This window comes from Triturus cristatus, chromosome 7 (genome assembly GCF_964204655.1).
Source record: "Triturus cristatus chromosome 7, aTriCri1.1, whole genome shotgun sequence".
Lineage (NCBI taxonomy): Eukaryota > Metazoa > Chordata > Amphibia > Caudata > Salamandridae > Triturus > Triturus cristatus.
In genome coordinates, this window is record NC_140590.1 from 560,745,216 (window position 1) to 560,759,526 (window position 14,311).

At 45.3% G+C, this 14,311-nt stretch overlaps 1 protein-coding gene across 1 annotated transcript in view; it reads right to left on the minus strand.

The window, feature by feature from the left end:
* Positions 1-2,120: 2,120 nt before the first annotated feature.
* CDR2L (cerebellar degeneration related protein 2 like) overlaps positions 2,121-14,311 on the minus strand; it is a 96,136-nt gene continuing 83,945 nt past the window's right edge. The window contains exons 4-5 of the mRNA XM_085617065.1: positions 10,082-10,246; positions 2,121-3,771 (exon numbers count right to left, since the gene is read on the minus strand). Of these exons, the coding sequence (XP_085473191.1) occupies positions 2,883-3,771; positions 10,082-10,246 (1,054 nt within the window). The 3' untranslated portion in view covers positions 2,121-2,882. The remainder of the gene's footprint in view (positions 3,772-10,081; positions 10,247-14,311) is intronic.

Here is a 14,311-nt window from a genome sequence, read left to right on the forward strand (position 1 = left end):
TAGGTCCTGGAAAACGTTGGATTTCCCATTTTCTGTTGCACCCTTCCACACAGTATTTCTATGACCTGATCAGTGGTCTACAGCTGCTGCAATGAAGAAACAAGTACGGTTATTTTTTTACTTCTCTGCTGCCAGAGAGGGCTTGGAGGGGAACCTAGAAAAAGGCTTGCTGGCAGTTTTGCACACATTAGGCATGAAAGCAGCCCATTATTAACTTCTTCCTTTGGTCTTACTCGTTCACCAGTGCTCATCCCCTCCACATTTCATTATTCTGCCACACACTCTTGAGGCAGTAAGACTAACTGCCACTACAAAATTTGCTTCCTCAGCTGCAACTACAGCCAGTCCCTCAGTCTAGGTAATGCCCCTCAGATCACCAATGGGCCCTGGCTTGGCAGTTCGGGCTGGCTTGTTCCAATTGGAGTACGGTCAAGACTGATTTGCATACAGCTGGGTCCAAACTAAGGTGGCATGGTGTGCAAAATAACGATGGACTGAGATGCGGCCCAGAGTAACTACTAGTGGCTAACATTACTTCAAGCATTCCATCCATCACTTTTTTGTATACTTCAGTCTTTCCTATGGCTAACATATTTCTTCCCTTCCCAGGAGGATAAACTCTTGTTTATTAGTTTATGCAAATTTCAGGTTATTTTTTCATTGTCAAGAGTATATTGTGTAAGATGTTGTAATCCGCATCCTAGGATCACCTAAAGCTGCTACATCTCTCAAGGCCCTTGTCTTTTTACGGTACTTCACACCAGGGCGAGAAGCAGTACATAGCCTCGTGTGCCTCCTTTCCAGTTGAGCTCAGGATACTGATCCCAGAGAGGACACTATATTTTACCCCAGAGGAAGACGTGGTGAAAGGTCCTGTGCGCCAAGAGCGTGGTACCGTGCAGCACACCTCTTACTCATTCATTTCAGAGAACAGAGGTCAGAAAAAAGAGGGGATGGCTAAGGCAGAGTTGTTTACATACATGTATGATGTAAGTATAGTAGAAGAGGTCAGCATATTCCATTATGGAAGTAATGTAGAAAAAAATGGGAGGTGACAGTCTTCTCATGTCTTGTTTAGGAGTAACATAAGAGAGGAAAATCTGTGTCAAAGATGGTGCACACAAAGAACAGTCTTTCTGCAGGAATGGAGAGAAAGTAAGAGGCTTGAAACAAGGATGTATTCATGGCAAGAGAAGAAAGACCTAACTAGAGAACGAGCAGACAGCAGAATAAGATGAAGGCTACAAAGAGAGGCATTGAGTGCCTGGCCTCAATATCTAGGTATCTTAGACATAAGGGCATTGTGAATGGAAGTTCTGGGGATCGACATGCCAGTTGCATCACACCTTGCTTTTCGTTCTGGGAAAGTGCTCATAAAGGGTCCATACAGCTCTGCCTGCTTCCATCGTTGCTGCTTTGTGGCTGCAGGCACGTACATTAACAACAAAAGACACTTTAAGATGGTAAGTTGGACTTTCCAAGGGGTGCAGTTAGTAGAGCAAGCAAAATCACTCAGGGAAAAAAAAGACTTTACCGCACTTACCGGTTTTTCTTCTTGGCACGTTTACCTCCCCATTCTGAATTGTGATTGGAGTATAGTTGTAGCTGTAGTTTTTTTTACACTTTAAAAACTCCCTCTACAGACAAGTAAAAGTCGGAATGAGGAAGAAATGCCTCCAGAATTCTGCAGGTTGAAAGGGATCCACATTTAATTTGCGTGAATCTTAGATCTAATATTGGCCAAAATACGCTGTTTGCACCCGATTTTAGATTAACCAAGAAACTCAGGATGAGGGCCTACATTTGTTAAATGGGGTGCAGTCATTTTGGTGACATCAGTACCGCATAATCTGCCATTGAAAGCAGAGTTCCTTGCATAACCAGGCATCTTACTGAAAACTAGAGCTTTGCCATTGTAAATGCATCCGAGGAAAAACTTAGAAATGAATGGTCTGGAATGCTGCACTGACGTCACTGCGTTAGTGACATCACCAAGCTTCCAACCCTCAGTGAGGCATTTTAAAACATTTGATTGCTGCTGCATTAGTCGCATACTCACACAATTCCCACATTACGCAGCAGCAGTGATGGAAATGCTTAGAAAGATATATACTCCATTTAAAACAGCTGTTATTTTAAATGGCTCAGACAGGCATTATTTAATGGGACACCTGAAATTAAATAAAGTATGGGACCAGAAGAAAAAGTGAATACCACACACTTGCGTCTAGGGGTGGAATTACAGGTTCAGCCACTTGGTGCAAATATAACAACACTAAGTTCTCTGTTTGGTCTTCAAGTGTCTCCAGTTTGCAACAAATATTGCATTGAGAATGCTTGACACAACCTGCCGAGTGAAACAATGGCTTTGCTGAGGAGAACTCGCTTCCTTTGAGAGTAGCAGTTTCACGTTTCTCTGTAAAATGCGACTGTGCAATGAAGACTGACTGGGTGTCGAGAAACTATCACGCGAAAGCTTTTAAAATGGCGGTGAAGGGCATTTCATGGTGGCTGGGCCCTGCAGAGCCTGAAGCCAGAGAGTGGAGACAGAATGCGTCAGGATGCTCGGGGGAGGCAGCAGGTCCCGTTTTAGGCGACTGCCCCCAAACACACATGCAGGAAGTACAAGAGACCGCAAAGGTCCCCTGACACCACAATATTGCTTTTCTAAAGGTTGAGCAGCTTTGACAGACTTCTGCTCAGACTATCCTTAAGGGCTCAAAGCAGATTCCTTCCTTTGCCCTACACTGAATACTTGGCAGGTCTCATCTTCACAGGAAGGTGGGAGTTGGCACTGACCTTTCAGAAGGCAGCGCGCAGCCAGGGTCAGTGGGAGTCATGAGGGAATGTGGAGAAAGCACTGTGGTGGAACCTTCAGGGCCTCACTTGCCATTTTTCTTGCTGACTTTAGTAGCATTGATGTCTGCTTTGGTCTTCTGAATGCGTGTGAAAATTTCCTTGAAGAGGGCCTTGTACTCAGGCTGGCTCTGCTCCAACCGCTTGTCCACGGCCTCAACCTGCTTCTTCAGGCTTTTTCCCTTGACCTTTCGCTCATCCAGCTCATGGCCCTCAGCCCGAAAGTCCCGAATCGAGCTGTCCCGGGAGATGGGTCGCGATGTCTGGACGCCAGTATGGCGCACACTCTCCTCATGCCGCCGGCACTTGCTTAGCAGCTCCTCATACTTTTCCAATAGGGCGTGGTACTGCTCATCCACTTCACGCAGGATGGACATTCCTCGTTTGCGTACATTGTTGGCATGCAGAGTGTAGTTCCCTTCATGGCGACTGGCTGCATCCTTGGTAACGATAGCATTGAGTGCGGTGTCGCTGCAGCTTTTGCGAACTGGGTGGCTCATGGGGTCAGACATGGATTGATCTTGGCTGCTTCCCCGTCCTTCCCCCGAGATGTCGATGTAATCGGCCTCCGGGGCATTGTTCAGAGGCTCCAAGAGGACAGCAGAAAAGTTGTCTTCTCTGCTGAGAAGATACTTCTTCACCTGCTTCATCTGCTTCAGCTCAAGCAACTCGGTTTCCAGCTCTGAAATGCGCAGTTTGCAGCTCTCAACCTGGCAGACCTGCTGCTCCAGTTCAGAGTACTCTTGGATGACCGACGTATACTCCCGCTCCACCCTCTCCTTTCGCTGCTTCTCCTGGCTCACCTGTGAGCGCAGTGAGTCCACCATGGCCTGTAGGCGCTCGTTCTCCTTCTCCAGGGGCTTCTGGTTGCCGAAGTCCAGGGAGGAGCTGTGCACTTGGAAGGCATCCTCATACCTGAAAAAGAAAAACGGAAGTAGAGAAGACAAAGAACAGCAAGTGAGAAACAAGGCTAAGGTGGCCTCCTGTCTCTTCATGGATGGGCACTTAGAAGCAGAACAAGGATATAACAGGCTAAGCTGCAAACGATACATGTTTCTGAACGTACCTCTCTTAAAATTCACTGCCTGTTATTACGTCACCCAACCTGGAAGGTGAGACCGGCAATAGCGGGGGAGGGGGTAGGATTCATCACCAGGCTGCCTGCTCCAGCTTGTTGCATTAGGAAGCCAAGTCAGGGCAGGAGGAGCAGTGGAACTGTGCAACAGAAAAGGTTCAAAATGGGTCTCTACAGGGAGAGTGTGGAAAGGACTGCACAGCAGGACATGGTGTTTGTAACCTAAGTGGGGCAGGGGGAAGGATGTTGAAGGGTGTTGCAGGAGAGGGAGTCTCCCTAGAGCAGGGCTAGGCAGCAGAACTGCGCTATGGGACGTGCAAGGGTAAGCCGGTGGGACGGGAAGGAGTGGGTCTCTACAGCGGGACAGGGACAGGGGCAGAGAGCAGGGCATGGTCTCTGCCTTCCATGACTCCCTGTTTCTCTCTTGCTTGAGTTGGTTCTGTAATAAACCTTCTGCTTGACTCCTGAGACCCAGCATTTGAGTTGATTGGATTCCCAGTGTTTTGCATCCCGACAAACACTTGCTTTGAATGTTGTTGCTTTATCTGGACCCTTTTGTCCATTTGTGCTTGTGTCTTAGTAAACTTACAGTTCAGAAACATCCCAGTCATTCTTTGCTGTGAATGATATTGGTTGTATCTGCAACCCCAATAGATAGGATTGCAATTCTTCCATGCATTTTCAGAGTTGCTAATGTAAGACATCTGCAGTCAGGAGGCTTTACTTGTGCATGTTCTGGGGTTTGTCTTTTATGCAGTTTCCCTGTTTGAATGTTCATGGGACAGCATTACTTTGGTTGTGTGTGGAGCAGATGTACTTGTCTGTAGAGAGACACATCATGCTGATATCAGCCAGACAGTCTGCTGCAGTGCTTAATTTGTGAAAAAATAAGTGCCAGGGCCCTCGTCAGGAGGCCACTTTTGCTTGCACCAGCACATAGCTCCTGTCAGCATCACCTATGACAGAACCAACACAACTATTAACCATGAAAACCTACAAGTGTGTCAATTCAGACTATTCCATGTCCCCAAAGCTGTAGGAATGGCTTGGAGGGCAGGTAATAGCTATTTTAAGGTATATTGAATTAATAACCAACTGTTGCTTTGCTCATTTCTATATTGGACAAACAAGTGCGGTGCTGAGCACCGGAAACTACCTGCTCAAATTAAGCACTGGTCTGCTGCCTGTAATGCTAGATTAAAATGTTCAGTGAGGCTGAGTGTTGTCAATGAGGAAGCTGGAGAGGGACTGGGAAACCGGAAGGAGCTGAAGGTCTCCTGTGCACGGTTGTGCATCCCCGAGGCCACAGGCCTCGGGGCACGTGCGGAAAGCCCTTTCTGGGTCTATCTCACTGCTCTTAAAGGAGGGGGTCCCAGGTTCTCATTGTCATGGTCCAACGTAGTCAAGTGACACTATACTCCTAGTATGCGGACTGGCTGAGAGGTACTTTGCGATTATAGTCACGGATGGACAACCAAGCTTCCTTATGGTACAGATGGAAGATGTCCATAGGTAGGGTTAGGTACATTTTTGGTTGTGAATAAGAGGTATGTGTGAGGGAACAGGGTTAGTGAAGTCCTACCCTCATCTTGTATGTTTCACATGGTTAGGAACTAAGGGGGGTCCTGAGTATTGTTGCTCAGATCTGTAGTGGCAAAGAGGGATTTGAGGGATTGTTCTCTGATCCAAATGTGAGTTGCCTCTTTTATAGTTCCAAGAGAGAAAAATTCAATTTTGGAGAATTCATATTGCTGCGTCTCCGCATTGACAAGTGTATTATGATATAATCTGATTAAATCTGAAAGTGATGCACAGGCATAGAGTAGGAGCGAAGGTTCTCCTCCGATGCTCTCTGGTTTGCACTGGCGATGTGTGGATCATCTCCATACGGTCATATTCACAGTTATCAATAACTGAAGTCGCTTACGCTCTTCTCAGGAAGAGAACTAAACACCTTCCTCCTCTACGGTTTACCATACAGCACTATGTTAATACGGATAGCACCTACTAAACATCTATACAGCGCTATGAGAAAGGGTATTGTATTTACAAATTCTTCAGCAGCAGTGAGGGATGTAAGGTGCTTTACTATCAATTCCAGAGTTCCTCAAAGTACATCCATAATATCTGTGTTGAATGATCTTGGTTAGTGACGTTTAATTTTACTGATATACGTTTTAACGCTGGCAGGGTCGGGCCTATAGGACAATCTGTAAGTGGCAGTGCTGGTCTGACTGATCAGTGTTCTGGCCAGTATTGTGGCTATTTATGGGCATGTGTTATGGTCTAGTTTCACCACAAACATTCTCTGCAGGAAGCACAAATGTCTGCAGTCTCCAATGCCTTGAAAAACACCCATACAGACTATCTTTACAAGTTCAGAACTGGCCCGATTTGCAGACTTTTTTAGCTATCTGATTCGTTAATGGGAACCACTTTTATTTTGGTGCCTGGTTCCGACTCTAGCATGTCCCTGAACACAGCTTGCCTTTGGTTGGCAGCTCAGACTGTCAGCCTCTCTTCTCAGTTGTAGTCCTGCTCAGCTTTTTTGTCTTATTTGTATGCTAACTCCTCCTTAGGGTCATCAGGGTTCTTTAATATTTTAGGGGTCAAATAAATATTTATTTCTTCATCAGTTTAACCGACAACTTTGCAGTTTGTCCAGACCTTGGGCAAAACCCAGTTGTGGTTTGATCTGCGGTGCTATACCTGATTTCAGAATATAAGGTATATCTTGATAGGGTCGGTAGATCGACTTAAGCGAGAGTTTGTGAACTAACTGCTGACACTCGACCGATGCATGTGCAGTAGTAGCAGTGTGTGATCAGGGAGCCGAGGAAGGAACCAAATATAGGGAGTCCTCAAGCTGTGAACTCATACCATAGAAGGTCCTATATAGTAATCTGTACAGAGCCGTAAACGTTCCCAGGAGCAAAATCGCATAGCTGGTGAATGATACTATGGGATTTCATGGTCGTTTGCAAGCTCAGCTGGTGCTATCTCAGTATCAAAGGGCTACTGATGGCTCTGAGGGGGCATGAAGAATATCCTTTCAGTGGGTGTTTTTAAATGTAAGGAAAAGGGGGTGGAGGGTGCTCAGATGAGGACAGCTTGTTATGTTATGTTATGTTATGGTATAGTATGGTATGTGTATTTGTAAAGCTCACAATCACTCACAAAAGTTTCTTGGTGCTTAGCACGTATGTGTGCCTATCCCTGCCAATGGTAGGTTGCTTAATTGAAGACCCATCTCTTCAGCTTCTTGATGAATTCAAGAAGAGAGGAGGAGCCTCTGATGTGGAGTGTGAGGGTGCGCCACGCTTTAGAAGCGCTGTCAGAGAACACCTGCTCTCCTGTTCTGGTTCTGTATATACATGGGATGTGTGTGAATAGAACTCCTGCAAATCGGGGGTATATGGGTGGTGCGTGAAAGGAGGTGCGACTGTTCAGGTAGATGGCGCCTGAGTTGTGTAGTGCCTTAAATGTGTGTGGAAGGAGTTTGAATTATGTACGTTTGTGTATCAAACGTGTATCAGGAGTCAGTGGTTTCTTGAGGTGTGGTGTGATGTGAGGTCCGTGTGGGAGGTTGAGAATGAGCCTGGCTGCTGAGTTTTGGATGGTTTGTAGTCTTCTAGCTAGTTGTTTGATGATCCTGGCGTGGAGGGTGTTCCAATAGTTCAACTTGCTGGTGACTAGGGTATGAGTGACAGTTTTTCTAGTGTTGCTTGGGATTCATTTGAAGATCTCCTACAGCATCTTTTGGGAGTGGACGCAGAATGCAGCGATGGCATTGACCCGTGCGCTCATGTCCAATATGCTGTTAATGATTATTCTGAGGCTCCTGACATGGGTTTTGGGTTTGGGTTCGAGTTTGGCGGGCTACCAGTTGGAGTCCTGTGGTGAGGTGTTGTTGTCGAAGATCACTACTTCTTTCTTATCAGTGCAGAGCTTGAGACAGTTGGCTTTCATCCAGGTAGCGACTTTGGTCATGCAGGCGGTGAGCTTGTTTCTTGTGTTGGGGGTCTTGTACGAGAGAGAGAGTATGAGTATCGTCTGCATAGTAGAGAATGTTGCTGTGTGTGTGGATGACGCAGGCCAGATGGACCATGTATGCATTGAAGAGGGTGGGGCTGAGCCGTGAGCCTTGAGACACTCCACAGATGAGTTTGTGGGCTTCCGAGGAGTAAGGTGCCAGGCTGAGAGATTGTGTTTATCCGTTAAGGAGGAGCACACCCAGTGGAGAGCGGGTCCTTGGATGCCTATCTCGTGCAGGCGCCTGATGAGGAAGGGGTGTGAGACTGTGTCAAATGGTGCAGAGAGGTCCAAGACAATGAGGGCTGCAGTGTCTTCTCTGTCAAAGGCCATGGGGATGTCATCTGTGGCGGTAATGAGTGCTGTTTCTGTTCTGTGGTTGGGCCTCACTCCGGACTGCATGATGTTGAGGAGCTGGTGGTTGCTGAGGTGGTCAGTGAGGCATCGGTTGATTATTTCTCTAAAACCTTTCCCGTGTATGGTAGGAGGGAGATGGGCCTGTAGTTGGAAACTGTGGTTGGGGCAGCGAACAGTTATGTTGCTGTTATTGGTGCACCTAACAGCAGGTCCTGCACAGTCCCAGGGAAATTAACAGCACACTCCCCTTCATACACAGCAACAAATTAGAGCCACCAGAGGATCAATACCCTGGAAATCCCCACTACATCACAGAGTGTGGGAAGCAATGTAGCCCCTCTGAAATCCAACCCCGACGACTCCTGAGCTGTCAAATCCAGAGATAGACCCATTTTCTCTAGCCAACAGGGTTTCATCACAGAAATCTCTGACAAATAAGTGTCTCGCAGTAGAAGAAGCACATTAGCAAGGAGGCTTCAGAATAAACTCAGAGTCCCCTCCTCTGTTCCCAGTGATGAGAAGTACAGCATCCAATAGACCTTCAGGGGCCTTGTAGGAAAAGATGCCGCTGACCTAGAGGCTCACTGCACAGGATGCTCTATACAGCACTCAGGAAGAAGAGGAGCTGTAAATGCCAACATTGGTTCGAGATCCAGTAGCCATCCATGTGGACACTGCACTACAATGATAACGCATATTTCCCTTTCAGTGGGGTTTTATGAGTTACTCTAGGTTAAAACCTAAAACAAGGAAGCCTGGTTAGATCAGAGTTGTGCTCTTATTATGTTGGTGTCACTGTGCCTGTAGTGTATAGTGATGCAAAAAGACTGAGAGATAAGGCACTTATACTTCTAAGATGCTGGTGTATAAATGGAGAGGCGCTGCAGTTGAGGTGTGGCAGTAAAGGCATATATGATGATTTTGTTCCTAATGGAGTGTGGCCTATGTGAGAACTGTTTCTTATATTGTGTCGGTGAGAACCGATAGCTACCCTACGCATAGAGTGAAACGAAGGAGAGTGGGATACAGCTGTGCACATCGTTGTGCCTACCATCCTTGGGGTGATCTGGGATGGATCCCATCGGAGCCTACTCACTGCAAATAGATCTGATTTGAGGAATAGACTGAAAGCTCATTAAAATATTCCCAAAGCCACTTTAAGCATGTCTAATACAAAGAACGCTACCTGTAAACATAACACAAGCCACAGAAACCAGAAGATTCTCTATCCAATAGTCAGGATTAGAGCGGGTTGGGATTCTTTATGGCACTCAGAAAAGCGGTTATCTTGATGCAGTCCTAGAAGGCTATGGGGATGGGAGCAAAGATGGCCAGAAGTGTGGCTCTAGAGGCCGACATGTAAATGCAAACACAACCCTAAATATGTCTTCCTTACCAAAGTATATCAGCAGAACTCCAGAATGCATAGAAAACACAAGCAGGTCGAAAAGGGTAAGTTTAGGGAGGGGAGGGAAGTGTCTTATTTCTCAGCTAGCCAGCTAAAGGAGGACTAACTGTGAACAAGGATTTAGATATGGGGCAGCTTTTCACAGGTGCTTACACTTGTACAGCCTGTACAGGTCTTTACACTTCACACTTGATACACCTTTGCACATTACGGCACTCTACGTGTGCACCATTTGTGTTTTACTTGGCTGACCGTTAGTGCTAGCCTTGGTCTGAGATTTCAGTTGTGGGTGTAGAAACAGTCACTTTCTGTGGATACCTCTTTCCCCTCCCTGCCCTTCCCCGGCTCCCTACCTGGGGCTGGAGCACAGCTCCTTCAGACATGGGAAGGTGTGAATGGTGCGCCGCCGCTCCCGCTTCTCACGTCGCAATCGCAGTTCGTTCAGGGTCTGCAGCTCCTCCACCTGCTGCTGAAGCTCCTCTACCTGCTGCTGCAGCCCCTCGATGGTGTCTGTCAGGCTGGGAGAAAAGAGACTGGTGAGGATACCGGGTGGCGAACCGCATCTAGCTTCAGACAGTGAGTTTGTGCTGCGCAGCAGCAGAGCAGGGGCGCAACTGGCCCTAATACTAGCATGGAACATGCCCTATCCCTTTTTTCATGGAGCAAAACCATTTATAATTGATTTGCAGCGGCAACTCACAGCCAGGTGCCACTGTACCTGCTAAACCATTGACAGCAGTGCCCCTGGTGCTATTGGTGTCCACGTGCCTGATACATTGACAGTTTAGGTGTCTTCAACAATTGCACTGATTTTATCACAAAAAAACTATTTACCAATAGCATTAACTGCATTAAAATAACCCGCATTCGTAACAGCACTGGAGGAGGATCCACTGGTTAAAAATAGCCCTGAAATATTGTTGTCTAAAAGAGCATCAGAATTAGCAAAGATCCCACAAACAACATTTAAAAATGCAGCCTGTAAATGTCACTGCCAGTTTGTACATATGTAAGTACCAGATGGAGTGTGGTGAATTAATGGAAAAACAAAAACTGAGAAACCACATTGGAGGAAACCAAATCATGGAAAGATAATTTTAAGGAAATACAAAGTAATCAAAAATTAAAGGAAACATTTTAAAGGAAAGGTAATTTAATGAAAACATATAAAATCACACCCTTGGGTGAAGATTAGGGGGAATGAGAGTTTTTGGGCTCATGGAGGGGTGATGCCTAGGGATGATGTGTTTTTTAGGGTTTTTAGGTTTCAGAGATGGGTGGAGTTTAGGAGTGGTGAGTTGTTTTTTAAAGATCAGGCATGGGTGGAGTTTAGGGTGGTGAGGGGTTTTTAAGGTTCAGGGATGGGTGGCTTATTGGGGTTTTGAGGTTTCTTAGGTTTTACGGATGGGTGGAGTTTAGGACTTGTGAGAATTTTAAAGGTTCAGTGGTGTGTAGAGTTTTGGGGTGGTGAAAGGTTTTTAGTGTTCGGGATTGGGTGGAGTTTAGGGTGGTGTGGGGTTCTAAGGGTTCGGGAATATATATGTAGATAGGGTTGTTAGGTTTCAGAGATGGGGTAGTTTAGGGGTGGTGAGTGATTTTAAGGGTCATGAATGGTTGGTTTTCAGGGATGGTGAGGGTTTTTTTAGGGTTCAGGGATGAGTGGAGTTTAGGGGTGATGTGGGATTTTAAGGGATCAGGGATTGGTGGAGTTTAGGTAAAGAAAGGGGCTTTTAAGGTTCAGAAATGGGTGGAATTTAGGGGTAGTGAGGAGGTTGTGGTTTAAGAGATGGGTACAGTTTGCAGTAGAAAGGGCTTTAAGAGTTCAGGGTTGGGTAGAGTTTAGGGTCAGAGATGGGTGGAGTTTAGGTGTGGTGAGGGGGTTTTAGGGTTCAGGGATGGGTGGAGCGTAGGGTTAGAAAGGGCTATTAGTGTTCAGAGATTGGTGAAGTTCAGGGGTCAGGGATGTGTGTAGTTTATGCATAGGGAGGAATTTTTAGGGGGCAGAGATAGATGGTGTTTAGGGGTGGTGAAGGTTCAGCAAATTAAATGCGCACAAAGTAATTGTTTGACATTGGAAACAATATACATCCAAAATAATGTCCTCTGATGTAAAGGATTTAAATAAATTCATTTAACAATAATGTTTCTGAAATTAAGACCTGCAACTATTTCAATTGCATCTTAAAAAATAAGTATGCAGACGCCAATTTTGAGAAATAGATATTCTATGGATTGGTTTCTATGATATGGTAAATGCCATTCATCCTGAAAATATCCATTAAACTGTTTGGATGGAATGGCTTCTCAATAATTATATTCCATTAAATAGTTTTTCTGTGGAATCACATACAACAGGGTGAAGGCCTGTACATATCATTCTAAATCTTATGAAAAATTTCAAAATGACAAAAGGACCTGTGATGTTGGAAGTAAAGCCCAAATAGTGGTCAGACGGCAAACCAATAGACAAACACATCGGTGTATGAGCACCATTCTGCCTACACACTGGCATCTGACAAGTTCTTTTTAAATAATGGTTTCATGAGTTTGTTTATTTTCTACTTTTTGTTTGTGTTATATTACCACATGAGGAAGGCAGTTGATGATATTTGGCCTTCCTGACACTACAAACAGAAAGTGAAATTTAAACAGTTCAACTGCTGTGTATATATGTCAAATGCACTGTGTGTGGTTCACATCTGGCAGCAAGTCCTAACAACCAACCGTACATGTAGCTGCATAAGGATTTTGAAAGTTATGGCTGCACAATCCGATTTCCGATTGAGGGTCCTCAGATCCAAGCACATACTAATCTGAATACTAAGCTAAAACTTTACTCTTCCAATAGGAACGAGTTTTTTTAAGTAGAAAGCTAAAACTGGCACAGGAGTAGAGCGCGACCTGCACGGCACCGAGAGAGACTGATTTTAGTTGCGGCACACCACTCTTGACGAATGTGTGACTACAGAGGGTCGCCCTCTACTCCTGTGCCAGTTTTAGCTTTCTAGTTAAAAAACTCGTTCCTATTGGAAGAGTAAAGTTACAAACTACTCCAGACTTATAGGTGGAGTATAGCCCATCTAAGTGGGTATTGAAGGTTTTTTGGGAAAAGTAGCATAGGGATCCAACTTGTCCTGATGAATGCCGGGTAATAAGTTTAAAACCGGCAGAAACATGTCGACCTCTACGCAGAACAGAGGGGTGGTGAGTACCTAATTTACTAACACCACCACTATCCGTTAGGTATATCTATTATACCTTTTTAACTCTGGCTAGGGAATCTATGAATAAAAATATTATAGAGATATCCCATAGCCAGTTTTTAAATTCACGATTTATCTGCACCTCTATGGGATCCTGTCTTTTCCTTCTTTCTTTGTCACTGTTGTATTGTTTACCCCTCCCTATTGCTCCGCCTCTAGCGTTGGTCTGCGCAGAGGCGTCAGTAGCAGCCCTATGATGAAGCATGCCATAACTTGTTGTGGGTGAGGGCAGTTTTTACAAAGTTAGTGTGCTCTTCTAATCTACTACATTCTGTAAACAGATATAGGACGACTGTTGTTTGCTCTACCTCTTTTTGTGTTTCCACATTACTTTTGAGAAGGATGAGGTAGGGTTTAATCCTTCTCCCCCTTTTTCTTTCATTGTGTGTACTTTGTACATAACCTGCCATCTACTGGTTTTATAGTTAAACAGCTAAAGAGAGTGGTAGCCCATATTTTAGAAAATCCCTGTCTAGACTTCACAGCCATCAACAACTTAGAGCTTGCAGTAACTTACCATTCTTCAACAGCACTTCAAGCACATTAACCTGCTTAATAATCTCCAACCTGGTTTAAGACCCTCCTCCTCCTTGGTAGCTTTTGACATGTCATGGCCTCTTTAGAACCTGCTATAGCCTGCAAGCTATGAAAAGGTGAACAGGCCATTCAGTGACAATTCTGCCTTGGGTCAAATCTCTCTTGGCAAGCTCAACCCAGAGAATTATACTTGGACTTTTTGACATTCATGGCCCTTGTGTCAACCTTTAGTGTGTCCCAATGATCTATTCTTTTACTGCTTCTTTTAAACATCTACATTGCCCACTGCGATATCATGGCCAATGGTTTATTTGTCGTTCTTCATTTACACTGCCTGCACATACTTAGTCGTAAAGATTCCAGGCTTACAAGACACACACGTGTGAGTCAGCTATATCTAATCCAGCTGACAGTGCAGTCAGCTGGGATTGCTTGGATGACACTGAAACAGAATGTATCCTAATATGTCTAGACAAACCATCTTCCAACAACCAAAGTATTTCTTCCCAATCTACTCATTGTCTAATATCAGTCTCAGGCTAGGTCCCTAGAAATCCTGTTTGGCCTCCCATCTCTCATTTACTACCCGTCAAGTAAACAGTGACCCCAGCTATGGCACCCTCAACCTGCTCAGTACACTGAAGCTCCTCCTCCATCCCAGCAACTTAAAAGCACCCTCAACCTGTGCTCCTCTCCTTTCTTTAATATTGCAACTTGCTGCTTCCACATCGATCCCAATCTGGTCTCTACTCTCTCCAATGGGTCCAAAATGTGACAGCCACA